Source organism: Bacillus rossius, chromosome 11, assembly GCF_032445375.1.
Source record: "Bacillus rossius redtenbacheri isolate Brsri chromosome 11, Brsri_v3, whole genome shotgun sequence".
NCBI classification, from domain to species: domain Eukaryota; kingdom Metazoa; phylum Arthropoda; class Insecta; order Phasmatodea; family Bacillidae; genus Bacillus; species Bacillus rossius.
The window spans coordinates 471,889-499,766 of record NC_086338.1 but is presented as its reverse complement, the minus strand read 5'-3'; the positions used below and the strand labels follow the sequence as shown (position 1 = coordinate 499,766).

Sequence of the window (27,878 nt, the reverse complement as noted above, 5' to 3'; positions counted from 1 at the left end):
CATGATTCAGGCCTTGCCCACGTCTGAAGTAAACTTTGATGTGGCTTGGAAACTACTTGTTGGTAGGTACGAGAACAAGAGGCTCATTGTCTCTGTCCATGTGGAGGCTTTACTTCAAGCACCCTCTGCATCAGCTGACTCTCCCAAGACATTGCGCCAACTGTTGAACACAGTTACAGAGAATGTGTCTGCTCTTAAGGCCTTGTCTGCCCCTGTAGACCATTGGGATCTGATGCTGCTGCCCATTCTATGCAAACGTTTGGATACTGCCTTACAAACACAATGGGAAATGACATTAACAGACGAGTTTCCCACGCAAAGTCGTTTCACTTTGTTTCTTGAAAAACATTGTCGTGCTCATGAGGCTGTGATAGCTTCCCGTTCTAGGAGTTCAGGAAATCAGGTTCCAAAACAGACGGCTCAAGGGTACCAAAACAGCTGTAGGCAGTCTCGAGGTCAGTCTGTACACATATTAGTAAGTTCTCCACAGTCACAAAGTTGTCTCTTGTGTAGTGAAATTCATGTGGTTAGGTCATGCCCTATCTTCTCGCAGGGTAGCCCCAAGGAACGATATGCAATAGTAAAGGAGCATAAGTTGTGTCTGAATTGTCTTTCCCCATCACATTGATCAAATTGGTGTCCATCTAAGTCATCATGTCATCATTGTAAGGCACGTCACCATTCCATGCTGCATTTTGGGGGTCAGCAATCAGATGAAGACTCCATCCCATCCAACTCAGACAAGGAACCACCATCATCTGACTCTAATCCTGCCACTGTTGCAGCAACTGCTGCTAAACCTACCTCAACAACAACAATATTGTCAACTGCTCAAGTACAGATTTTTGATCATTCTGGTGTGCCTTGTGTTGTACGTGCTTTGGTAGACACTTCCAGTCAAGCCAGCTTTATCACCGAACAGTGCCTACAAAAGCTCCGGCTGGTTCGCAGACAGGCCCATCTTCCGATACATGGTTTGTCCAGTACACCTGTGAATGTGGCTAAATCCTTCACATCAGTTGTCCTCTCCCCAGTGGGCAATCCAGACAATCAATCTGCCCTGGATGTACAGTAAAACCCTGTTAAGAAATTTTTCAAGGGACTGGATGCTCAAAACTTTTTAACAGGGAAAACTTCTTAAAGGGGAAAAGTAATCTCCAATGTGAAAATTGATTTTACTCAAATGACATGTACTGTATTCACACAAAAATACACTTATTATCATTGGCATGCTGGAATAACGGAATAACTAATGACATATTTTTTATCAGTAAATTGAATTATTAAAACTGTATTTAATTTGATTAGCACATTAAAATTAGTATCATCAAAACACTAGCAAAAAAAAGCAATAACTAACATTTATTGTTTTAAAAAATATACGCAAATAATTCAAAGAAAGTAATAGCTGGCGGTATATGGTTTACTTTGTTTTCGTCAAGTGACTTGAAATGGAAAATTGGTGTACTGATTGAACAGCCTCTAGTCCCTGAGAATGCAAGCAGGTGATTGGTCGTGTGGCGTGCGACACAGGTTTCGACGATCATGCGTGTTTCTCATTTGTCACTCTAAACGGCGCACAGATAGAACAGCGTGTGGCATGCGGCGCAGGTTTTTCGACGGTATTGTTCTGTTCAAATTAACTACCGTATTGGCCCGAATATAAGGCGACCTGCAGTTTCAGGAGGCCAAACAAATGTAAAAATAATTTTGGTTGAATTTAATGTGAAAATTCATTATACATATGTTTTGTGTATACCTTTTTGCATTTATGTATACCGCATTTAACTTTCCGTTTCACTTATGCTACGTATTACTATTTAGTAGTGTGTTTAACGTAACAAAGTAAACAAAGAATGCAGCTTGCCGAAACAAAACAAGTGGCTAGCTGCCATGGTGAAGCATACGGCCATTAATAACTTCGGTGACGTGACCGCGAATATTTGTCCATATTACTCTCTGACAGAGAGTCTGTCCTATGAATTTTAAAGAATAATCTATGATAATTATGTTGTTTGAAAGTTTTTTACATAAATAAAGAGTTGATTACTGTGAAATTATTAAACTAGCTTTTGAAGCAACGTACCAAATTCCTGTAAACATGGCGTCTTCGTGCGTGTTCGGCAATGTTTATTTTACAACAAAGAAATATTGTGGAAAGATAGTTGACAGCCATGAATTTCCAAACATTACATCCGAAATGTTTTAACATTTTCTGTTTGTAAATGTAAACAATCGTTCTGAAAATAGCTGTGATATTTTAGTACAAATATTTCCGTTAAAAATCTGAAATTAAATCACCGTAAATGTTAACACGCGATTTTACGCAAAGTATAAATATGAATTGTGTAATAAAAGGTTGCCATTTTGAGATCTTCAACATTCACATTTTGACTCAAGAACAAATATTTTAATTTTCATCTTTAAACAATTGTGAATTACTGCAATATTGGGTGGATTTATCGTTTTCTCCGTGTGAGGTAACGATGTTATAGTTAATATAAAAAATCGTGAACATTTTGTTTAACAATGTTTCTACTGTAGCTTTCAGCTTGGAACTAATGTTAGCGGAGTTGACATCTCGGGTGCGAAAATAAGGCGTCTTCCAATTTCCGCATCTCGTTTATGTAAAAATGGCCGCCTTATATTCGGACAACTACGGTATTAAACGTTTGGAAATTTTTTAATTTTTAAAATTAACCTTAAAAATTGTTCAAAAGCTTAAAAATAAACGATATTATTTAATTTTTTTCCCACAAACGCTGAACGTTATATGCGGGAAGCAAATATAAAGACAAACGTTATGAAAGGGAAATATTAACATAGGGATATATGGAAGTGATCAAGGGAATAATTTTTTGAACTTAATAAACGGGAAAACGTGTTACGCGGGAACGTCTTAAGCGAGGTTTACTGTATTTGTGTTACCACGCATTACCAATAACTTGCCAAATGCTAAACTTTCATCGGATGTGCGTCAATCGGTGGCTCATCTGAAGCTTGCTGATCCCTCTTTCGACACACCTGGTCCTGTTGACCTGCTTATTGGTGCTGACCTATTTCCTCTTCTCGTAACTGGAGGCAAGATTGAAGGGTCTCCAGTGGCTCTAGACTCTGTTTTGGGATGGATTCTCATGGGAAGGGTGGACGCCAAACTTCCACCATCCCGCCTGGAATCACATTGTGTCACATTGTTTACTACTTACCCTCCATTAGATGATGATGTACGTAAGTTCTGGGAAATTGAAGAATTCCCACATGTAGAACACAAGTCTCCTGAGGATGTTTGTTGCGAAACCATGTTTGCCGAAACTCATGTCCGAAATGAAGAAGGCCGATATAGTGTGTCCCTGCCATTTCGCCACTCGAGACCTGAGTTGGGCACCTCTAGACCCCAAGCTATAAATAGGTTAATGCTCCTAGAGAGACGCTTGAAAGGTGACTTAAAGCTCAAACTGATGTACTCAGAGTTCATGGAAGACTACCTTGCCAAGGGTCACATGGAAAAGGTTCCAGATGATCAGATTAATGTGACTCCAGCATATTATATCCCCCACCATTGTGTCGTGAAGCCGGAGAGCTCAACCACAAAGCTGCGCGTAGTGTTTGATGCGTCTGCTAAGAGCTCATCTGGTGTCTCGCTGAATGACACACTGCTAACCGGCCCTAAGCTGCAAAGAGACATTTTTGACCTGCTGTTGAAGTTTCGGCTACATCCCTTTGTGTTTACGGCAGATGTTAAACAAATGTACCGTCAAATATCTGTTCTGCCCCAGCATCAGGACTACCAACGCATTGTTTGGCGCTTCTGTGATTCGGAACCTGTGCAGGATTATCGATTGAAGACAGTGACGTATGGCGTCTCCTCAGCTCCGTTCTTGGCCCTTCTAACTCTTCAACAACTGGCGGTCGATGAGAAAGACCACTTTCCAGCTGCCTCAAGAGTTTTGCAATCCGATGTGTATGTCGATGATGTGGTTACCGGTTCTCACTCTCTTGAATCTGCTCTGGCCATCCAAAAGGACCTTCGAGCTCTTCTTGCCAAAGGGGGCTTCAAGTTGAGGAAGTTCATGAGCAACCATACAGCGCTCGTAGACTGGCTTCCGCCTGAAGATGTTGATATGCCCCAATCATTTGATCTGGATCCTGAGAGTCAAGTTGTGGTCAAGGTCTTAGGACTTCAATGGAACCCAGTCTCGGACACCTTCTCCTGTGTAATCCGAGGCCACTCGAGTCTTGTTACGAAGAGGAGCATCCTTGCCAATGTAGCCAGAATATTTGATCCTCTAGGATGGCTTACTCCACTGTTAATGTTTGCAAAGCATCTATTGCAACTGTTGTGGGTCCGGTCCATTGACTGGGATGATCACCTCCCCCCTGATCATGCTTCTCAGTGGGATCATTTTAGCCGGGAGCTCCCTCGGTTGCCCTGCATTGCTGTCGCTCGGTTCATTAAGGGTCCAGAAGGCTCTACCTATCAACTGCATGGTTTCTGTGATAGTTCTGAGATTGGTTACGCGGCTGTGGTGTACCTGCGCATAGTGTGCCCGGATGATCGAACCATCATTCGTCTGCTGATCAGTAAATCCAAGGTTGCACCAGTCAAAAGCCAAACCTTACCTCGTCTGGAGCTTTGTGGAGCACTAGTGTTGGCTCGTGTGCTCAACCATGTGATTGAGACTTACCAAGAAGTTTTGCCTGTATCTTCCATCACAGCCTGGACAGACTCACATGTGGTTTTAGCATGGATCAACTCATCTCCTCATCAGTTGAAGACTTTTGTAGCTAACAGGGTAAGCGAACTCCAAGAGCTTACCCGTCCCAGTTGGTGGAAACACGTACCGTCTGAGTTCAATCCTGCTGACTGTGCCTCTCGTGGTCTCTTCCCTCTTCAACTATTGGATCATCACTTGTGGTGGACTGGTCCACCGTGGTTAATAGTCACCCGGACAGTGGCCTTCCCAGTCACCAGATGCAGTGGAAGTGGATCCCGCCGTGATGGAGAAGAAGATTGTCACGTTGACCACTGTAACGTCCTCTGATGATCTTGGCCAGTTGGCAGTGCGATTCAGTCGACTAACCAGGCTTCTGCGTGTCACGTGCTGTTTATTGCGCTTTGCCCACAATTTTCGCGTGTCACTGAAAGAGCGCAAGACTGACAATATCAGAGGTGCCAACCTTTCACCAAACCTTTCAGTAATATATTTGTAAAAAATCAGTAATTTTCAATAATTTTCAGTAATAAACAAATTACCTATTACACCATTAACGACAAAATCAATACACAACGAAATCGTACACAAGAAAACCATAAACAAACTTATAGCACTAGAAATATAAAAAATTCAGCTAAACCAAATAGGCCTACTTAGAAAGTTCAATTTAACTCACCTATTTGAACAGATTAATGTCATTTTCAACTTAGGCCTAATAGTTTATGTACAATTTCAATTTCCATATATAGTAACTTTCACATCAGTTTTTAATCAAATGGTGAGCACATGGATGCCCTCTTTTTTCACACACAGGATAAGGCTAAGTATGTCCAATCAATACACTTATAATGTTTCAACAACATGTGTAAAATTATATACAGTTAAAATTTTATGTCCCCAGAATTTCACTCAATTATGGCGACTTTTGCAACATTTTGTTAGTTGCTTTTTTTGCTCGAACAAGCAGTTCTTTGCTGAATTTCTGTTCGTAACATACTTTCCCGCTAGCCATCATGTGAACATTTTGTATGATTAACGACTCTAACAATTTGGAGCCTAATGTTGAACGGAATTCTGTTTTGTTCTTCCTGACTATGCTGAATATTCTTTCACAGAAGGCATTACTGTGAGGAATACACAAAACTGCTAACATTACTTTTGGGAGAACACTGAACTTAGGCGCACCATCAGCAGTTTTCATATTCATGATTAAATGCCATGAAACATCCATTCTGTCACTATTGAGAATTTCTTGAGGGAGGTTCTCTGCTTGATACCTGGCAAACTCAAGTTCCAAATTGGACGTTTCCTCCTCACTTAGCAAGAAACTGAATTTCTTACGGAAAAATTCCACAGGGTCAAATGTCATGTTATCACGCTGATTAACATCTGCAACTGCTGCATGAATCAAGATTTCACTGTTGAGTGTAAATTTGTCCACAATGTATTTACAGGCTGACTGAAAATATTTCCTGACAGTGTTGTAGAATACAGTAATATTTTCTTCACTTAGTCCTACACTACTGTCTTTCATGTAGGACCTAGTTTCGAAGCCAATCACAAGACTGTCGTTTTCTTTTTGTGATTTTCTGTTGCAATACTCTACTGCCAAGACACTGTCAGCATTTCTGATGGCTTCAGGCTTAATAAATCTTACATACAGTTCACTTAGCAAAGATAGGAGTTCACCGCGAAGAACATGAATAAGTGGGTCCTCATTCTGCAGTAAAACATTAACCTTTGTGAACACTGGAACAGTACTCTGAAGAAAAAGACAGTACAACTTCGTAACTGGTGAAGAAAGAGCTTTATTAATCCTATCAAATCTACTATTGGAGGAAACAGGCTTAGTCTTGCTGACTGAAATCTTTTTTACTGGTCGGTCATTGGTTGAACCATGTTTCTTGCGTTTACTTGATTTAGCAGACTGACTGCTGGAGGATTTGTGGCTCGCAATTTTTTCTTTTGAAATCAGTTTTGTAGGTTAACTCATCTTAGATTTAGGACACATTCCCAATTGATTAGATGATGTAGACGTAACACTTGCAACAAGCTTACTAGAACTCACTGGAGTGGGAGTGGAAACATATTTTGGCGTACAGTTGTTTCCAGCTGAGTCAAAAGGAGAAACTGAAACAGCCGACACCCTAGCTACATTAACATTAGATCTTCCTGCTGGTAGTGTTTTGTCACCAAGGATAAACGTTTGTAATGTAGGCCACTGTTCCAACAACCTGTCAACACAATTTTTCAGTGACAGCCATCTAGTGCTGGTATGTTTAAATATTTTATGGGTTGCTGCATCACAAAGAACTTGACACTGTTTCAATTTCTGGTGACGTAGAGCACTTTTGTCCAAATAATAATACAGATCTATCAATAAATCTTCAATAGAAACAGGTAACTCTTTAGCTGCTTTCTGTGCAGCAATATGTATTAGGTGGCATGCACATCCTTGTACGAAAATATTAGGATTTTCCTTAGTAATAAAGGCAGCGGTTCCTTTATGCAGGCCAGTCATAGTGGAACAATTATCAGTCGCAAAGCAAATACAGTTGCTCCATGAAAGGCCTTTATTATGCAGCTCTTCATTTAGGAGTTTGAAAATGTTTTCCCCAGTATTTGACATAACACAAACTGGAAGAGCCAAAACTTCAGGAACTATTTTCCCTAAATCAGATCTGTAGGCTGTAACAACTATCGGGTACAGAGTTTCCTCACCAGCATGATGACTACCGTCGGTAGCGATACTAAAAGCTGACCTCACCGCATTTCTCACGATTTCCTCTTGGGAAGCCTCTGCAAGTGTCTGGATTACAGCTGTATTCTTGGTTCGTTTGCAGGAGTATTTTTCAATAATTTTTGAATCGGGACACATTGCCTTTAATAACGGGCCCACGTGGTCTGCTACGGCAAGTGGTATGTTATGTTCCACTAAAAACGTAGCAAAAAGCACTTCCGCATTTGTTGTAGGATCGACGGCATCACTCTTAAAAAAAGAAGTTACAGGCTTGTTCAAAGCTTTCAATTTAGAAAATTCGACGTGTTTTTTGCTATTTACGTGACGGCGGCAATCGTCCTTCCCGCCATGTTGTACGCTAAAGTTACATTTACACAAATCACAAAATACGTGTTGTTCTGATACACTTGAGGCACTTAAAGATGTCCATAACTGCGAATATATTGGACGGTATTTCTGACCAGTTTTTGGTTTCGAATTCATTGTCGAAATTTAGAATTTTACACGCACATTTTACTTTAAGTTCACTCGCGTGGCTAACAAAAACTAACAGAACAGCAGCGCTACCTCAGCGGCGCAGCATAGCATTCCGCGGAAGAAGCAACTCGAGATAAAACAAACGAAGCCGGGCGCATGCGCCGAGGCTGCTTCAGAGTAATGTCTGTTATTTTCGCCACACGCCACACTTCGGGTAGATGCGTTAAACCTATTGTACATCTTCGGGCAAATGCTCGTTAGCTGACAGCAGTTGCCACTAACGGAATGTTGTTAAATCTATGGCAAGTTGTGACGTCACGCAACTTGAACAATAACAAGTACAGATGCGTAAATACAAATGCTGAAAGTAAGATTTTGAAAATAATAAATTCCGTAGTTTTACAGGAGCAATCGTAATTCCGTAATAAAGCACTATTATTCGTATAAATTACGGAAAATCCGTAGTACTTGGCACCTCTGCAATATGTCTCCTGATGAGTTGAATAAGGCTTTACATTTTTGGCTCTTCTGGGTACAATCACATCATTTCAAAGAGGATATAAGTGCTCTGAAGAAGGGACAGTGCATTTCCCCTCAGATTCGCAAACTAGTACCCTTTCTTGATGACAGTGGCCTGATAAGGGTAGGTGGTCGTTTAGCTCACTCCAGTGTTCCTTTTGAGCAGAAGCATCCGGTGCTGCTTCCAAAATCTCACCATTTGACTGATCTCATTATTAACCACTATCATGAAAAGAATCATCATCCTGGAGTTCAAACTCTTAGAGAAATTCTTAGAGAACAATTCTGGATTCTTGCAGATAAGGATGCCATCTCTCGCTGCTTGCGTCACTGTGTTCTATGTTTCAAGCAAAGACCAGTAGCAAGCACACCTCTCATGGGCGATCTTTCCGCTATGAAAGTGCAACAGGTTAAACCATTTGCCAAGGTAGGAGTTGACTATACTGGTCCTTTTATGGTTAAACTTGGTCGGGTCCATGGGGCAAAGGTTTTGAAGGCTTACCTTTGTATTTTCGTCTGCTGTGCGACAAAGGACGTTCATGCAGAACTAGCTTCTGACCTGTCCACTGAGACCTTTATTGGAGCCTACAAACGTTTTCTTGCCAGGCATGGGAGAACATCTGACATCTACAGTGATTGTGGGACCAACTTTGTCGGAACTCACAATCGTCTTAAGGAACTTCAGCAACTTCTGTCGTCGGCACCACACCAGCAGGCTGTCACTGATGCATTGTCCCAGCTCGGTGTCATGTGGAACTTCAACCCTCCTGCTGCTCCCCATTTAGGTGGTTTGTGGGAGGCTGGGGTAAAGTCATTCAAACTCACTTAAGTAAAGTTATTGGTGAACAAGTGCTCACATTTGAAGAGCTTTACACCCTTCTAGTGCAGGTGGAAGCTACGTTGAACTCGAGACCCCTGTGCTCTTTGAGCTCTGATCCCAATGACATCAGTGCTCTAACCCCTGGCCATTTCTTAACCCTGGAGCAGCTGGTCACATTACCAGAGCCTAACTTGAGGGATGTACGGCTAAACCGCCTTCAACGTTGACAACTTGTGGAACGCCTCCAACAGGACTTTTGGCATCTTTGGCACAGTGATTACTTACACACGCTCCAGCAGCGGCAGAAATGGAATGAGCAGGGAGTTTGTCTCACTGCCAACCAACTTGTGTTCCTGAAGGAAGACAGACTCCCACCTCTACAGTGGCGCTTGGGGCGCATCGTGGAGCTCTATCCTGGGAAAGATGGTGTTGCCAGAGTGGCTACTATCCGGACTTCTAGTGGAACTTTGAAGCATCCTGTGGTGAAGCTCTGCCCGCTTCCGTACGATTGTTGAAATGGGACATTTCCAGGGAGGCGGTAATGTTTGGACTTGTAAATATTGTGTGTAATTTAGTGTATTGTGTTTGGAAACATTTGAATTTTGAACTTCCCGCGCTGCTTGCTAGCAGCGCCAAGTTTTTCAAGTTGGCTGCCTGCCAAGGTGGGTAGCCCTGCAGCTTCCGGCAACGAAGCAACTGTTGTTGTTGAACCATCATGGCGGTAAGTTGTGCTATCTTGCACGCTTGCTGCCAATTGAGTTGTTCGCGAGTGAATCGTTATTAATTGTTTCGTTTTATATGGATTTTACAGTCTCGTACGTCTCTAGACAAAACATGGGGCAATGCTTAAACATGTGGGCTGAAAAAAAGTATTTGAGAGTGTTTTATTTAAGATGCATGTTAGTAAGTGTTTTGACCGTTTGATGGTACTCTTGTCATTATAATATGAAATTAAAAAATTCTTTATAAGTAAAATATCCTTTCATAACACAAACATTTCTTTGGTTAGTATCGGCATCGAGTATCGGCAGTATCGGCCCATAAGAATCGCTATCGGTGGAATCAGTGAAGAGTGGTATCAGCCCAGCCCTAAGTGTGCACTACGACGATAGTTATGCACTCCAACTCACGATCGTGTCACAGTTTTTGTTTTTCTATTTAAAGTTGAACAATATGTTTATGTTGCATGACTTATTAATTTAAATTGTTTTGCGTGCTTTTGTGTACTCTACTTTTTAAATGAACGTACTTTCCTTGAATAGGTTTTGTTTTCATGAATAATTTTACCTAACAAAGAATGTTTTTTTCACATAATTGTCACACCCCTACTTTTCAAACTTGATTTTAGTATAAAATGTGTTACGATTATGCGATAAAACACTGTATAATTTTATTGGCTTTCACCTTGCTGGCTTGGGTATTATTTATGTAAGTGTGAATTTCAGTGTTTTATTGCATTTAGCTACATGTTTGTTACATAATAATAATTTGATGTATGTGTTTTATAGTAATTTTAAGAAAGTGCATATTGTATTTTGAGAGAAAGAAAGACGTGCAGTGACACAGCAGCGCCAAAAGACAATGTATTGCATCCTGTGTAAGAGAGACACAGACGCTAGACCAGACCATGGGAATATCTGACAAGAATCCCTGGATTTAAAAAGAGATGGAAGGTGTGGGAGAGGACAGAGACATGTGACAGAGTGAGGGAAAGCCCTCAAAGAACGGGGGTTACTTCATTATAATTGTAAGAGTAAATATTTCAGTCAATCATAAGACAGTATTTCGGGGAAGTCCCCACCTAACTGAAATTTTCCAAGTGTTTTGTGATGTGCCGAGTTTCATCAGTTGTTCGCGGGTCGGGCTAGAAATCGTCCCGTCTCGGCGGCTCGGCAACATGCAATGTTGGTCGTTTAGTAAGAATAAAAGTAGTAATTAATTTCAGACTTTTTTTTTATATGGTAATTATTCTGAACAATTTAATGTCAATTGACAGTCATCAACAAATTTCTACACCCTACTACCTACAACAATCATAGAGTTTTCGTTAAGTGTTTTGGTTTGTGCAAATAATAGCAGTCGTCTTAGCCGGGCACGATTGTGACTTGTTATAATTGCCGACCCAACGTCTGGCTGGCACTTATTTTTACACGCTCTGAGAACTGAAATCTTCTGAATCGTTGAGTGAACATTTTGGCAAAATCGTCTAACTTCACTCGTGTGTGTTACAATTGGTTGGCACTACATGTCATGGTTTTTATTTCTTCACGCCCTAAGAAAAAAAAATTCAGCGAAAGAAAATGTTTAGAAAAGTATGATAATAGTCGGAGATCGGCACTGATGGCGAAAGAATGTGATGTCTAAAAAATGAAGAAATATGTGAAGCAAATTTTCCAATTTCTAGACCTTTGATGCAGAATAAGGCCGATTACTAAGCTTTGAGGTTAGGGATTTCAGAATTTAAATACAGCAATGGTTGGCTACAACGGTTTATATAATACAGTGTATATAATATTATTATTTATAATAATTAGAAGGTAATCAATTTATTAATGTCGTAATGTTTTTCCAATAGTTTGATGGTTAATACAAGCCTCATTATTGAAAAGTGCTAAATTTATGGTCCCTTCAGGTTTGTAATAATGAGATGAGACTGTAATGAGCAAGGGATGTAACCCTCAAGCAAACAAAGGTCTGTTAAAAGAGGATACGTATGCTCACTATGATTTTTTACATTTAAGGTGACTGAGGGCTGCAAAAGTGTTAGCAAACACCTACAGTTCATGAGTAGTAGCCAACTATAAATTATGGTAGTTTATAGTTAGGTCAAGATACTTAAAAGTATAATGAGGCTGTAATAATTTCCTTTAGTTGAAATGATCATCCCTTTTTTGAGTGAAAAAATTGTGAAAACAAAGAGCCAGGATACAGGCACTAAGAAGTCTTGTTGCCGTAGGACTGCATGAAGTTAGAATGTATTCCTGGAAGGTTGCTTTATTTTTTTGGGTAAAAGGGAAAAAGGGGGGGGGGGAGGAAATTTGGCTATAAAGCTTTCCACGGTACTTGGAGCATATTTACAATTCTAGGTGCCGGGTAATTTGGTGGGAATAGAGAACTGAGACCACAACATCACTAGTATTTGGACACAGCCACTTGCTAACCCAAAGTTCTAAGAAACCATCATCTGCAATGTTTTTGTCTCTAACTACAGCTAAAGGTCTTTAATGCAGCATTCTATGGTGCAGCACAATCTGTAATCCAGCAACAAGTAAGCCATTCGCATTAAAATAATTTTTTATGTGAATTCCAGTTGTTCATTTTGTCCGCTCGATCGCGTTACTTAGCTACATGAGTTCTTAATTCATTAAAGAGTTTTTCAGTACAGTGTTCCCGATTTTTAAAGGTTTACGTATTGTGGTTTCACATTTGGTACTCCCGTTTAAACTACATTGATGTTATATAATACTGCAAAATCGCTAATCCGGCATGGCCGTGATCTCGAACATGCCATATTTAGACTCTCGTAGTTGGAAGCCATACCTTCTGCTCGGCCGCGTTGAACAGCATGGCCCTCTTCTGGTGCGAGCGGCCACTCTCCACCTTCTGGTCCTCCGCGTCCCTCACCTGCAGCATGCGTGAACGACACAAGTAATACAACAGGACTGGCACAAGACGACACATCTCGTGTTAGACTCCCAAGACAAAATTTCAGTCAGCCCGAAGGGAAAGCACCAGTACAACCAGGCCGGCCTCTTCCCGGCTGCCGCGCTTTCCCCCCCCCTCCAACACCGGGTCGGGCTGACGTCACGTGGAGGAGTCCGGTCTAGCTCCTCGCTTGCTAAGCCGTACACAGCGGCAAAATAAACTTGCCATCTTGAAAAATCTAATTAACCAATCTTCACAAAACTTTGAGGTTATATTTCTTAAGTTATGCAGCCGTTATTGCGTTTAGCGAAGAGAAGTAGCCTGGCTTCTTCAGTTACAGACACTGGAAAGTGATTGGGAAAGTTCCCGTAGCGGCACCTAAGATGGGGTTGAGGTCACTTGAATGTTATGATTTTTCTGAATATAGGCTAGGAGCGAAAGCAGTAAGTGAAATAACGTTTCTTAAAAAAAAAAAAAACTATAGCGGAACAGTGGTCACGTAATTTTCTACGAAATCATTATTTTCCTTAGCAGCTGTTGCTACTTTTGACCCCTGGTGAATAAGTTGTACCACCCTAAAGATCTGTTTCTGTGACCAGTTGCCCTGTGGTTTGTATCGCTCCATTTTCCGCCAGAGAAAAAAAGATAATGTATTAAATAATTGTTCGAAAGTGTTTTTTAACTGAGTAATGAGTCTGATTTGAGCCCAGTTAAATGAAATGGTGTAAATTTATCTTGGTTAGAGTTAGTCTTGATTCCATGTTTTTAGAGTCATAGTACACGCATGCCAGTACGATAAAACTGAGTACCCTATATTTTATGGAAATATTAAGAAACCATAATACTTTTTAGTATATTGCATTTAAAATATATTTTTAAAAAGTTTTTTTCATCATTTTACTCTATGCATGCCTGAGAGCAAACGATGTTTTAATTTAATCGTGACCTGACTAACAATAAAACATTCTTCATCAACAATTAAAAATGATTTATTAACTTATCCCTTAACTAAAAATCCAACCGACGACATACAAATCCAAAAGTAAGGCTGCGAAATTATTTCTTGAAACCAAATTTTGAAATTAAATTTTCCTCCGCATTAATTTTTGTAGTAATCAAGATAATATGTTGTGATAAAAATCTAATCACTAATTGTTGCATTTATATGCTTAAAAAACGAATAGGGGCATTAAGTATTCGACAATAGAGTCTGAATAAAATCGCTATATTTTATCAGAACTACATATCAATGAAAAATGGCGGTATTGGATCCATTAGGTACGGCGTTATTGTATACATTTACATTTAGTTTTTTTTTTTTTTTTAATATTTATCGCATGGAAAAAAATTGGGGGATATTCTTTGCAGTGCGTTTTTTAATGTCATGTCAATGAAACTAAATGCGTAAATTACGAGATGCTTAGAAATAATATTCTTAATATTGAGCCAGTGATTTAAAAGCAATATAAAAGTTTACTCTTTCCAATCACCTGCAAGCAGAAAGATTGCTATTTTTGAAGCGTTGTCAAAATTCCTGTGCGACCAACTTTCACAAATGTCACCTAACAAAAGCCTCTGCCAGTGGGGATTAAATATACCCAGAGCAGGTAGTCGTGGCAGGGTACAAGTCCTGGAAATACCACTGAACAAAAAAAAAGTGTCGTTATTGCATAGCAGCGGGGCCCCTTCCCGGCAACCATGCTTTCCCCCTCCAAACTCACGTCTCGCTGAAGTCACTATGGGGGCGCTAGACTAGCTTTTCGCTTGCAGTTCTTGTGTTGAACGTTCAGCAACGGGCGTGATTTTGACTAACAGTTCAGTGCGCCGTCTATTCTTGCTAAATGTGACAAAGATGAATAAACAATCTGAGTACAGAGTTAGTTGTGCTATGGCACAGTGTACCAATTGGGGATCGAAAACTACTGGTGTTGTGTATCACAGATTTCCTAAATGTGAGGAGATTAAGCGAGTGTGGGTTTTGCGCTGCAAAAGAAGTGACAAATTTAAGCCAGAAAATGCCAGAGTGTGTTCTGTACATTTCCGCGCGGATGATTACGAACGAGACTTGCGAAATGAACTTTTGGGAATACCGCAAAGAAAAATCTTGCGAAAAAATGCGGTCCCTTCTCTGTTTATTGCAAACTGGCATGGTGACAAGGCTTCGAGTTCATTTCCCAGCTGTAGCTCTGGTGACTGCACTGTTGCCAGCCAAACTACAGAACAGGTATGTATCTAAAAGTACAAAATTATAGTTGTTAATATAGTAATTTATAGTCGTAATTAGTTTATTGCCAGTGTTTGACAATAATTCATTCACACCAATGAAAAAAAATTCTTACACGGCTAACTAATAATTAAAAATAAAGGTTACTATAAGCGACATTATTTATTATTTTAACTATATTAGATAGTTTATTATAGGGTCTGCCTAGACAGGGATATAATTTTAAGGTTGACATTCCTTGGTTTAAAACATTAACACGCAAACTTCGAAAGAACACTGGTATCTTTTACCCCCTTGGAATTTTAAGTGGTTATCATACCACGCACGAACACATTTGAAAAAAAAAAAATTGGATGTTTGGATGTTTTCGTTAGTTACTGCATATAACCATAGCAATTTAACATTAATATAAATTACACTATAAGTTAAGCTAAATTAAAAAATAACAAATGGCTGAAATGTCATTTCTAATAATTTTGGTTTTGTTTTCACCCTAACTTTATTTTACATATAGATAGTTGCTATTTTTATGTCTTTGATATGCACACCTATTCGTTTTCTATTATAATTTTTATATATATTTTGGATTAAAAGGTATTTTTCATTGTTATGATTGTTTGGTCCAGGCTCTATTTATTAACGTTTACAAATACAGTAGACTCCTGACTGTCCGGGTGTGAGTTATTCAGTTTACGGGTTAATCGTGCAATATTTCACTTCCAAAAACACACAAAAATTTTTTTTTATTAGTTTATTTATTTATTTATGTGAGAGCCTTTACGCTGTGATTCAAGATGAATAATGCTGCCAAACATAGTGCATACATAACTGGTGAGTGTTAGGCCATGAACTTCACAACTGCTGTGGCAAATTATAAACGCATCTCAGTGAGCCGCGCGCGCCTGTGTTCCACGCGCCAGAATGAACCGCCCACAGGTTGACGGCAGCGTGACTCGCGCGAGCGTGAACGGACCTGTGTGCGTAGTTTAAGGCAGCAATCGCAAGGCAGCAGTTTTTTTTTCAGTCATCTTAAGGGAGTAATGTGCATTAATGATTGGAAATGAGTGGAATTTAACTTTCAACAAAAATTAAAAATTATCGAACAGCTAGACGTAAAATAGGGCGATGGAAAATACGGCTATGTTTACGTGACATGTACTGCAACGTTTTCTGTTAATTACGTCTTAAAATTTTAGTACCTATTACGTACAACAACCCTAGACAGTGTTTGTTTGGATAGTCAAGATAATTTTTTTTAACCATGCAGTTTTATCGACATTGCTTTAACTGTGTTATTTTTTTATCCGCGGACCCCTTGACAGTCACTACCCCAGATAATCGGGAGTCTTCTGTAGATACATATTATATTTTGGTTTCTAATTTTATAAACTTTTTTTATTCAATGTGAATATTGTAACTTTGCGATAGACTAGGCGGGTACCTTTGAGTGACAGCTTAAGTGTTTGTTAATAATAAGGGGCTGATTTAGAATTGCACACAATCATTTTAGACATTCTATATACATATATTTTTGTCCAATTTTGCTTAAATGTAATAAACAAATTATATTTTACAGGTTACCAGTGACAGAGAAACGCGCCAAGAAGCTAGGCAGGTGAGGAAAAGAGCTCTATCAACATTAGAAACTTTGTCACCTAAAAAAAGAAAATTTGATAAAGCGACTAGCACAGAAGCACATCAAAATGAGGAGATGGTAAAACTCCGTAAGCAAGTTGAGATTTTGAAGAAAGCTAACGCAGTACTAAGGCAGAGGGAAGCTGCTAAGCTTAAAAGACCTAAGTTCGTAGCAAAACGACTGCCATCTTCTCGCAAAGTAAAAGTTGGGGAACAGAGAAAAGAAATAGTTCAGATTCTGTCCAGGTGTTTCACGCAGGGGCAAATTAGGTGTCTCTTGGGAGGGAACAAGAGAGTGAAATGGTCCTCGGAAGATATAGCGAACGCCTTGACTTTAAGATCTCTTTCCCGAAAAGCATATGACTATTTGAGAAAACGCCACACTCCTCTACCATGTCGTACTACTTTACAAAGGTGGATTAAGCAGTTTAAATGCAGGCCTGGAATTTTGAATGAAGTTTTGTGTATGTTGAAAGCCAGAGCAGTCAACTACAAGGAGCATGAAAAAGTAGCAGTGCTGACATTTGATGAAATGAACATAGACGGGCGTATTTCATACGATTCATCAGACGATCGCATACTAGGACCTCACAGTAATGTACAGGTAGCTATGGTCAGGGGCCTTTTTGCTGCATGGAAACAACCAATATTTTATGACTTTGACGTGACGATGACATCAGAGTTGTTAAAGAAAATTATTAGCGACCTAGAAGCTTGTGGAATCCGTGTTGTCGCGGTTACTTGTGACATGGGAGGGAAAAATTCTAAGGTGTGGAAGGAACTAAATGTAAACACAGAAAAATCTTTTTTCATGAATCCTGTGGACTATGAAAGGAAAGTTTGGGTGTTCTGTGATGTTCCCCATCTTCTTAAATTGTTGAGAAACCACTTTTTAGATGAAGGTTTAATATTAGCTGATGGTACATCATTTCAGAAACAAATAATTGAAAACATTTTACAAACTCAAAAGGGGGACTTATCAATAACACACCACATTAACGAGGCTCATCTAAGTGTAAGTGGAAGATCTCGTCAGAATGTAAGAATGGCTGCTCAATTATTTTCCAGGCGCACTGCTCTAGCAGTTCGATATATTCTGAACAAGAACTCTGAAAGCACCTTCGTTGAGTTAGTCAATGACACGTTCGATGTGATGAACTCTAGAGTTCCTAAAGACGAACAGACTCCCCTAAGAAGCGGATATGGTTTGAATTTAAGAAGCCAAGAAAACACACTGAAACGTTTTTTGGAAGTGATTTCGCAAGTGAGAGTAACAAAACGAAAAAACCTACTTCCATTTCAGAAAGGTTTCATAATCTCCATAAATTCTCTTTATGGACTTTTTGAAGACATGAAAAAATCAAATATGTCTTACATTTTAACTTCAAGATTAAATCAAGACTGTTTGGAGAACTTCTTCTCTCTTGTCCGTGGACTAGGAGCTTTTTATAACAATCCATCCCCTTTCGAAGTTCGTAATAGAATTAGACTTCTATTACTTGGAGGAAAAAACGAAATTCCTCTCTCCAGCGATGTGTCAGTAGAACATGATTCACCTACAAGATATCAAGGAAGTTCCTTAATAGCTAGTAATGAGAACGATTTTTTGAACTTTGTTACCAATGAATTGTGTATAAATGTCGTCGAGGGACCCATGGAAAATAGCCATGTTAATGAATTGGAAGAAACGTTACAGTTATTGCGGTTGGAAGAAACAAGCAACGACTTTGAAAATGAAGACATAAATGAGGATGCAATAAAATATCTGGCGGGCTATTTGGCATTTAAATGCCGCTCTGTAGACGAGACCTTAGGTGCTAAAAATGAAATATTTCCTTCGTCGGGGCAAGTGCCACACGACTGGATAACAGTAATTTCAAAAGGCGGCCTTACTCGTCCAACTGATGAATGGTGTCAAAAAATAAAGCAACTGGAGGTATTGTTCGGCAGTTTTCACGGACTTAATATTTCCAAATGTGAACGAGTTATACACACTCTCAGACCTGCCAACATTCAAATTTAAAAAATCATGAGGTCCTCGATAAAAATTTTCAGGCCCATAAATACAGGTTAGATATAAAAAACAACAAATGAGAATCTTTAAATTTAAGTGACATACCTGTACATATGTTACATGGTCTCTGCTTCAAAATTTATTTCAACAAATTATAAGTTGCAGATTTAATTTAGTTGAACATAATTTAGCGCTGTCGTATAGTAATCATGCAGGGCCGCAACTAAAAAAGATGTAAAATAACATTCTGCTCGTGTAACACTATTATCACTGTTCACAGCAAAATTATTGTCTTTATTGGAAGCAATACACTTCACGTGTTAGTTGTTTTTTTGTAGCGACATGTTTCACAATGTCTCCTCTTCCACTATGCGAGATAGAAAAATCAGCACGGGACACGCTACAAAACACAAAATTGCTTCCTTTATGTGACTCGAGTATTGATGGAAACTCGTTACTGTAAGCTTTCGTAAAACTTGTTTTGTAACTTTTACAAACAAAATTTTGGGGCCCCAAAAAGTCGTGAGGAAACACTATTTTGGCGTGAGGGCGTGAGATGGACCTTAAAATCGTGAGCCTCACACCAAAATCGTGAGAGTTGGCAGGTCTGCACTCTGAAATGTCTAATCAAATCAAAATTTCCAGAACTTGACGAGACTATTATTTCGCTGTACGCAAGGACACGGACTTTCATTAGAATACGCCATCTCAACAAAAAACTCCAAATGCAAGCCACGGAGAAGCATTCAGCAAAAAAGCGCCGAATGTGGGCAGCTTCAGCTTCTTCTAAATCATCATAAAATAATCAAAATGTAAGTTATAAAATAACCACTAACTACTCATCAATTATATATTTGCATAACAAGATGACTAACTTATATATTTTCTAATTATGGTGGCTGTCAGGATTAAACGTATGGCCGCAGGTCAGCTTGCATAGTCATGACATGAGACCAAGGAAAGTATTTCTACCTTTGGTTAACCTGCTAAGTAATTGCTTATATATTGCTTACTTAACTGAAGTGCATCTTGAGAACATTATTTTCATCTGCAGCAAGACTTTAAAAAACTTTAAGCTGGTACTGTATATTATAGTGGAAAAATAGTTAATAATATGAAAATGCACTTTATTTTTTTTTAACAATTTAAATACTACGTGCTAAATTTTTTACACTTAAGTATTATTTCCAAAGAACTTCTGACCCTGTTTTCACTGTCGTAAAAAATAACTAGTATGTAAATAACGAACAGAAATAAATGAAACTTGTAGAGAAGCATTAAAAACCCTTCAATGTTTTTTTTGTTTCAGTTAGATACCTTAAAACCACATTGTTTAGTTTTTTTTTACATAATTGCCTCTGAAGCTCTGCAATACAGTTTGATAGGCAGGCAGCCACCATAATAATTATATTTATTTATTTTTTTCTATAATTATGCATTTTGTGTGGCATGATTTTTTTTCCTGGCATGATGTTTGGATTATTCATTAAAAATCTTATTTTTGTTATGATAAACAATAGTTATATTAAATAATGTAACACAGTATGTTAGAAAAGTTAGTGTGATATATAAAATATAATACCTATATATACATGTCCACACAGATACGTGTGTGTTTATATACACATACATGTGCATATACATACATATACACAGACCTATATATAAACAAGTAGATGATTTAATATATATTTCTTAGGAAAATATGTTAAAACCAAGAGATAGCTTCGAGATAGCTTTTCTGAAGCATTTACCATTGTGCAAGTGAAAGCGCGCACGGAACCCGAAAACATACAAGACGATTCTGAGCGAACGGCTATATCCACTGACGATAAGAAAACGTATTTTTGATACTTGATCCTTAATGCACATATTAGATGCTTACATTGATTTTCTAGTGCCATCTGGAAAGTAATATCCTTAAGCCGCGTACACACTTGCGCGCCGCGGCTGCAATGCAACACGAAACGCGCGCCACCCGCGCGGCGCGGAGCGTCACAGCGCGCCGCGAGCGCGCGCCGCGCACCCGGCGAACCACCTGAGACTGACGAACACCGCAGTTCAGCCGGTCATGTACGACGAGGAAGACGAAATTCTTCTCGTTAGCAGTGCTGTGGTTGTAATAGCTGCTTACCATTGTATGCAACGAAAACATAAGCGTCGATCTCGACGATGGTGGTGCTCAAATCTTTTTAAAGATCGTGTATCTAACCAGATGTTAGGAGTCCTGAAAGCTCAGGAAATAAGTGGCCAATACAAAAATTTCACACGAATGAGCCCGACTACTTTTGAAGATTTATTGATTAAAATTGGACCAAAAATCTGTAAGAAGGAAACACACTTGCGAGAACCGATCACTATTCAAGATCGGTAAGTAGCCTATGAATTGTTTACAATTTGTACTAATGCCTGACAGCAATTTCCCTGTCAGCATTATTAAAAGTGTTAATGTTCAATATGTTTAAGTACACAGGTTTTCAATTTTAATGTTCCAGGTTAGCCGTGACATTGCGGTTTCTAGCGACAGGAGACTCGTACTCAAGTCTGCAATATCTGTTCAGAATTTCAAAGCAGGCTATAGGAGGAATAGTAACAGAAGTCTGCTCAGCGTTAATTGAAGTGTTGAAAGAAAATATCAAGGTAAGTTGAACGTTAGAACAAATAAACGTTCTTATTGCTTAAGTTTTTATTTATAAAACAATATTTTCAAAAATACAGTACTCAAATGATGTAAGAAAGAAAAATTAAATAAATGAACTCATTAAATTCAAATTAAATCAGAGTAGTTCACATAAACAAATAAATAAATTAACACAAAAATTGTGATGCAATTTACACACAGTCATTAAAATCATCAGAACACTGAGATGAATGCGATAAAGGACTTTGCATTGACGCCAGCGGTGAAATGGTGTGACTTGAATTTGTTTGTATACTTGTAGCCGAGGCACTAGGTAGCATAGTAACTTGTGCATGTGGAGTCATTTGTGTCGGGGACCGACCAGCTGGAGAAGACTGCGACAGATTTGGCTCAAAGGGTTGTTGTTGTTGTTGTTGTTGTTGTTGAGCAGGAAGATAAACTGATGAAGTTGATGAGTGGGAAGCTGGCTGTTGCATATACATGCGAGTAGAATAGTTTTCAGGTGCATTGGAATGAAATAGTTGACCTTGACCATAGTTGTATGTAGGTATTTCAAACAAACCTCGATCTGCTTTCATCAAAATGTCATAAACAGCGTGCTGAACCCCCAATCTTGTAGCTGAAGAAAATGTCGCCATTTTGGAAGATAAATATGCGCAAAATGTTTTAATCTCGCTCTGTTCAGAAGACATGTTGAATTTTCCAGCAGTAGCTTGTAGAATGCTAATAGCATCCGCTAGCAGTGCAGTTCCATCACCCTGTTGCCTTCCTTTTGCTCGCTTAGGTGCACTTGGAGAAAGAAATTCTTGGTCTTCATTTTGCACATTCAGTTCTTGATGGACGTGGTTTCCTTCAATGATCACCGGCTCCTTAAACATAATAATTAATAAACATAAATATACTTGCGATAAAAGTATTTATTACATAATCCCTCTACATTAAAAATTCTTAGCTTTGTCAGTACAGAAAGTTTCAATATTTGAAAACAAAGGGCAATACTTGTGAGGGAATGTAAATTTTCATCGAAAACAAATGTGGATATTTTCATATTAAATACTTTCTCTTAACAGTGCACAAAAATACGATTTAAATAGTTCCCAAAAGAATCTGTTTTCCTAGGTAAATTTCAAATGAAAATGAAGTAACCTGATTTTCATGTGAGAGGTCATACAGAAATATTATGTCTGTGACCACTATTGTCTTATCATGTATGTATCTATCCTTTCAGCTCCCCAAAAATCCCGCGGAGTGGATGGAAGTTGTGAAGGTGTTTGAAGATCTTTGGAATCTGCCTCATTGTGTGGGAGCTATCGACGGCAAGCATGTCATTATACAGTCTCCAATGAACTCTGGCAGCGAGTTTTACAACTACAAATCACAATTTAGTATTGTATTGTTTGCTTTGGTAGATGGAAATTACAACTTTTTATTTGCTGATGTGGGATGCCAAGGAAGAATTTCGGATGGGGGAGTTTTTAACAACAGTAAACTGTATGACATGATGACGAAGAGAACTTTGGGGTTGCCATCTCCAACAGAACTTCCTGGACGACAGATGAAAGTGCCGTATTTTTTTGCAGCTGATAATGCTTTCGCCCTTGGAGAAAATATATTGAAACCTTACTCTGGAGATTTAGAGAAGGGTTCTTGTAAAAGAATATTTAATTATCGGCTAAGCAGAGCCCGTAGAGTGGTAGAGAATGCCTTCGGAATAGCAAGTTCAGTATTCAGGGTTTTAAGAAAACCAATCCTCCTGGAACCTGAGAAAGTTCAATTAATCGTTACTGCGATTATACATCTGCACAATCATTAAAGACGGCATTCAACAAACCTATACACACCGCAAGAATTAATGGACTACGAGGAAGGTGGTGTCTTGACGGAAGGTTCCTGGAGAAAGGATGAAAATATGACATCCCTGGTTCCATTAAGAAGTATTCCTAGAAGATCCTCTGCCCATTTTCAAAAAATAAGGGATGAACCAGCAGACTACTGCGTTAAAGAAGGTGCGATATCGTGGCAGAAGTCATATGCTTGAAACTAACGTGTGTGCCTAATTCGAGAGGTTTACAATGGTGTTGGCAGACACATAAGTGTATTTGATGGTATTATATCCACTTTTTTACTATCTTCCATTTTAAGGCTAAATAATTTAAAACATAAGGCCAAGATACATCTCTCGCCATTTAATCATACTTATAAAAACTATCAACATGTACTGTTAAAATGTTGAGCTTACCGTGTTCATTGTTGGCCGTGGCTTATCTCTGCCTTCCAGAAATTTTAACGACTCGTAGGCGAACCATCGGCTGGTATACACTTCGGAAGTACCTGCAAAAACATGCGCCAGGATTACATAATTTTTTGTTAAAAATATGTCAATAATTATTTTATATTCAGGTGTGTCAATTAATTAAAAAGTATTAAAAATTAGGATATAATTTGTCATGTTATATAAACACATTGATTGTTCTATGTTCAGCAGTTTCATTCAATTAAAGGTAGTGTAAACTATTAAACATATACAATATGCAATACATTTAATGTACATTTAATGTACTGATAACAACAATTTCTATTATATATAAGAGCTACGTATTAACTACTAAATGTGGTATTCAACGACGGTACAGCAAAATACTGTGAAACCTAAAATTAACATTAATTTACTTGCAATGAGAAGTATAATAAAATCTTACCTTTACCAGTCCCTATTGTGTTTTTTTCTTTTGACTTCTCCCTTCTGTACGACGACAGCAAACTAATCATTTTTTTCCTGCATTCATCTTCTAACTGCCCGACTGTAACAGCTATGTCTCTCCACGCATCCATTTTTTTAGCTTTTTTGTAGTAGTCTCTATTACTTGGGTCCCAAAGCACAGGATGTGTTCTATACACTTCAATCAAGCCCAACATATCTTCTTCGCTCCACTCCATGTTCGCTGCGTGTGCGCTGCGAGCTGCAAACACGTCCACACTGGCGCGCCGAATCCCTTTGTGTTCGTCGAAAAAACCGACAGCTGGCGGTTCGCGGCGCGCGGTTCGTGGCGTGCGCGGCGCACGCTCGGCGCGTGTTCGAGGGCCCGTACACACCTGGCGAATCCTGTTCGTGGCGTGTTGCATTGCAGCCGCGGCGCGCAAGTGTGTACGCGGCTTTAGATAACGAATATTGTACCAAATCATCTGCTAAACCTTCAAATCACTGTGTGGCGTATTATTTTTTTTCTGCCATATCATAGCAAATTATACATTGAAAACTTAACCATTAGAGGCTATGAACATCAAGGAATATATCCCAAAAAAAGATTTTACTTTGGTCTTTTAGTTTCTTCACAATGACGAGTTTATTTTATCGCGGCGTACTGCTGCGCTGGCCGGCAACTTCCAGCCCGCTCTCTCTCCTCCACGTGACGTCAGATGCCTTCAGCCAATGAATGCGCAGTCAGCGGGAATGGCTTACCTTATATACTCTAACTACCTTGAGTACAACGAACTTCAGTTAAACGAACACTTCACTTAATCGAACTCATTGTTTGGTCCCGCCAAAAACGTATATAATAACCTTGAATTTTATTTCATCTTAACGAATTTTACGACGGTCCGTTTCTTCCTGAAACAAAAATATTCACTTGAACGAACAAACTTGAGGCAAATTTTGAAAAAAATTACCATCCAAAAACTTGTACTTTATTTTTAATTTTCTTATTCAAACGTAACAGCGTGTACGTAAACAAAAACAATAACGGAACTAGTATGTGTGCGCATGTACTGTCGACATGAGTAGATTAATTCTCGTGTTTTGAAATAATAATGGGATGGTATTACGTCCGTTGTACGATAAAAATAGTACATATTCTCGGACTTTTTGTTTGTTGGCTACTTACATCACGATAATTTTTGTACGGTACTTTGGCTAACCTGTGCTGTTTTAATTTATTTCTTGAAATTCATTTTTTTCACCATATTGTTTTTGTCGTGTCTACAGACGTGAAATTTTTTTCCTTTTTTCAATAGTGTTGTGTTCTTCAGTGCCGGTTGTGGGAAGCCTACAACTCACGTAGTTTCGGTTCCCTGCAAGAATTTCCGAAGATTTCCGAAGTTTTGCGTTTCGGTATTAACGCCACTTCAGCCGCTAAATTAATGAAAACAAGCATGTTGTGACTAACCTAACCCAACCCTTCGATTTTTTTAATTTCAATTTTTGAGTGAAATCCAAAGTTGCACGAACGTGGTAGGAAACCGAAACTACGTGAGTTGTAGGCTACCGGCCGGTTGTAGAAATGAAGCGTGTATCTGGGGGATAAAAAAACGAACGCAATTCTTCAAAACTTTCGACCTAAGACCTAACTATTCAAAAGAATGGCCATGCTTGTCTTCAAATGTTTTGGAACACCACGCGTTTTGTAATGTATGCACGTTTGACTTTTCGATTGCACATAGGGATGCAACATCGCTCTTAAAAACATCGATATCACGAACATCGATGTTCAAACGAAAAAGCATCGATGTCAAAAAACATCGTTCTGACAACCGATACATCGATGTTTTAACCGATGTTTATATATATCAGGAAAAACATGCCAAAGTGATTTAAACTAAAGTATGTAGCCAAAAACCATACCTACTACAGATTCCTGACCACAATATCCACAACCTAATTACAGTCGTGTCTCGTGCAGAACAAAAACATGTATTAAAAGCAAATTCTGCTACCAAAAACTTAAAAAATCCCATGAACTTCTTGACCATCTCTCAGTAAACTTCAAAGAGTTGTGGACAAATTTAAATGACTAAAACTTCAACATTAGCAGAAGTAAAGGTAAACATTAAAGGGCATGTCCCTAATTTAAATGTATGTAAAGCTGGCCGTCTGTTCGGGGTTTATGTGTGTCTGTGAGGCGGGATGATAAGCGCGACGCTCGCTGGTGCTTCTAGAGAGGTGTCTCCTCTGGACTGGCACGCAGTCTTGTCGTCGTCACACAGGATAACTGAGAGAACTGAGCGGTGACCGTGACATTATATGGCCGAGAAATGAAGATAAAGGTGTACTGCACTGCCCTTAAGTGGTTTCAAAATTCTGTATCGGTTGTTTTATCCCTAAAAATTACTCCGAAAACACGCCTTTTAGCCATTTTCACTCTACTAAAAACACATTTTAAAAACTTAATCCGAATTCAAAAGTACCTTTCGACATTCAGCGAACACTTTAATGCTTTTTGTAAACAGACCCCACTCGGATATCTTGAGTAGTTTTCAAATCACGTTGGTTTTTCCTGAAGCTCTGCGCACCGTGTGTGTGCCCGGGCAGACTGCAGGCTTACTTAAAATAAAATTACCCTTGTTATTTATGTTTTTAGTTATCATTTCATGAATATAGTACAAATCATGAGGGATATATTTATCCAAAAACCATTGCGATACGACATTTAGTTTTCAAGAAACTTTTTTTTTTAATTTTCGATACTTATAAAACTTACATTTTTAAGTATAAAAAAGTAGGTAAATGCTAAACCATTTTGGTTGGTACCCTTATCATTTTTTTTCCAGTATTTTAAGAAGTCCAAAATCATTTAAAAAATAACTATTTTTTTACACAATTTATTTTTAATTAAAAAAAAATAGGGAAAAAGCATGAAGTGTATGTGCAGGTTTAAAATGTAACATTAATTTTCTCGATAGAGCTAGCGAGACCGTATCAGTACCAATCAATAGCTTGTATGTACAACAAGCTATGGAATTGTCCATAAAGACTCGCTGCTTTTTCCTTATATTTTTTAAAATTTTAAAGAAAATTCTTATGTAAACAAATTTTTTTAACGGTGTTCATTTTTTCCAAATGATTTTACACTTCTTAAAGTACTGGGAAAAATGTATACTGAAATCAACCAAATAGTTCAGTATTTACAACATTTATGATACCTATCTACTTAAAAATGTAGGTTTTTATAGTAAGTATAGACAGTTAAAAAAATTGTATCTTAAAAACTAAATGTCGTATCGTAATGTTTTTTTTATATATTCAATAAATATTAATGAAATGATAGCCAAAATATTATAAAAAAACTATGGCAATTTTAATGATGAACGATGTCGATGTTTTTGGACTTTTTCGTCGATGCATCGGCGATGTATCGCTCTTCAAAACATCGATGCTAACATCGATGTTTCATGAACGATACATCGATGTTTTCAAAACATCGATGTATCGTTTGCATCCCTAATTGCACATGGTGGAAGGGATGACTGTAGAGGGCACATTGAATTAAAGAAACAGGCGGAACATTTTATAGTCATGACGAGCAATAAATCCATATCGTAGTTTTTTCGCTACATCTGAAAAAACGAAAGTAACGAACGCAGAGTTATTGTTTAAAAGTTCTTTTGTTTGTCTTCTGTTGTTTGTTTATAAGGCAGTTCTTATCCAACCAGGATAAAAGAAGCAAATAAA

General features: G+C 38.5%; 2 protein-coding genes across 2 annotated transcripts in view; both read right to left on the bottom strand.

Annotated features, from left to right (window-relative positions):
• LOC134536555 (SH3 domain-binding protein 5 homolog) overlaps window positions 1-27,878 on the bottom strand; it is a 125,646-nt gene that overhangs the window by 43,197 nt on the left and 54,571 nt on the right. The window contains exon 5 of the mRNA XM_063376308.1: window positions 12,812-12,895. Coding sequence (XP_063232378.1) covers window positions 12,812-12,895 — 84 coding nt within the window. The remainder of the gene's footprint in view (window positions 1-12,811; window positions 12,896-27,878) is intronic.
• Window positions 21,516-26,910, bottom strand: LOC134536554 (uncharacterized). Its single transcript, XM_063376307.1, has 3 exons — window positions 24,130-26,910; window positions 23,670-23,761; window positions 21,516-22,299 (listed from the first exon to the last, which is right to left on the bottom strand). The coding sequence occupies exons 1-3, from the start codon at window positions 24,611-24,613 to the stop codon at window positions 21,622-21,624; spliced, it is 1,254 nt and encodes a 417-aa protein (XP_063232377.1). The 5' UTR covers window positions 24,614-26,910; the 3' UTR covers window positions 21,516-21,621.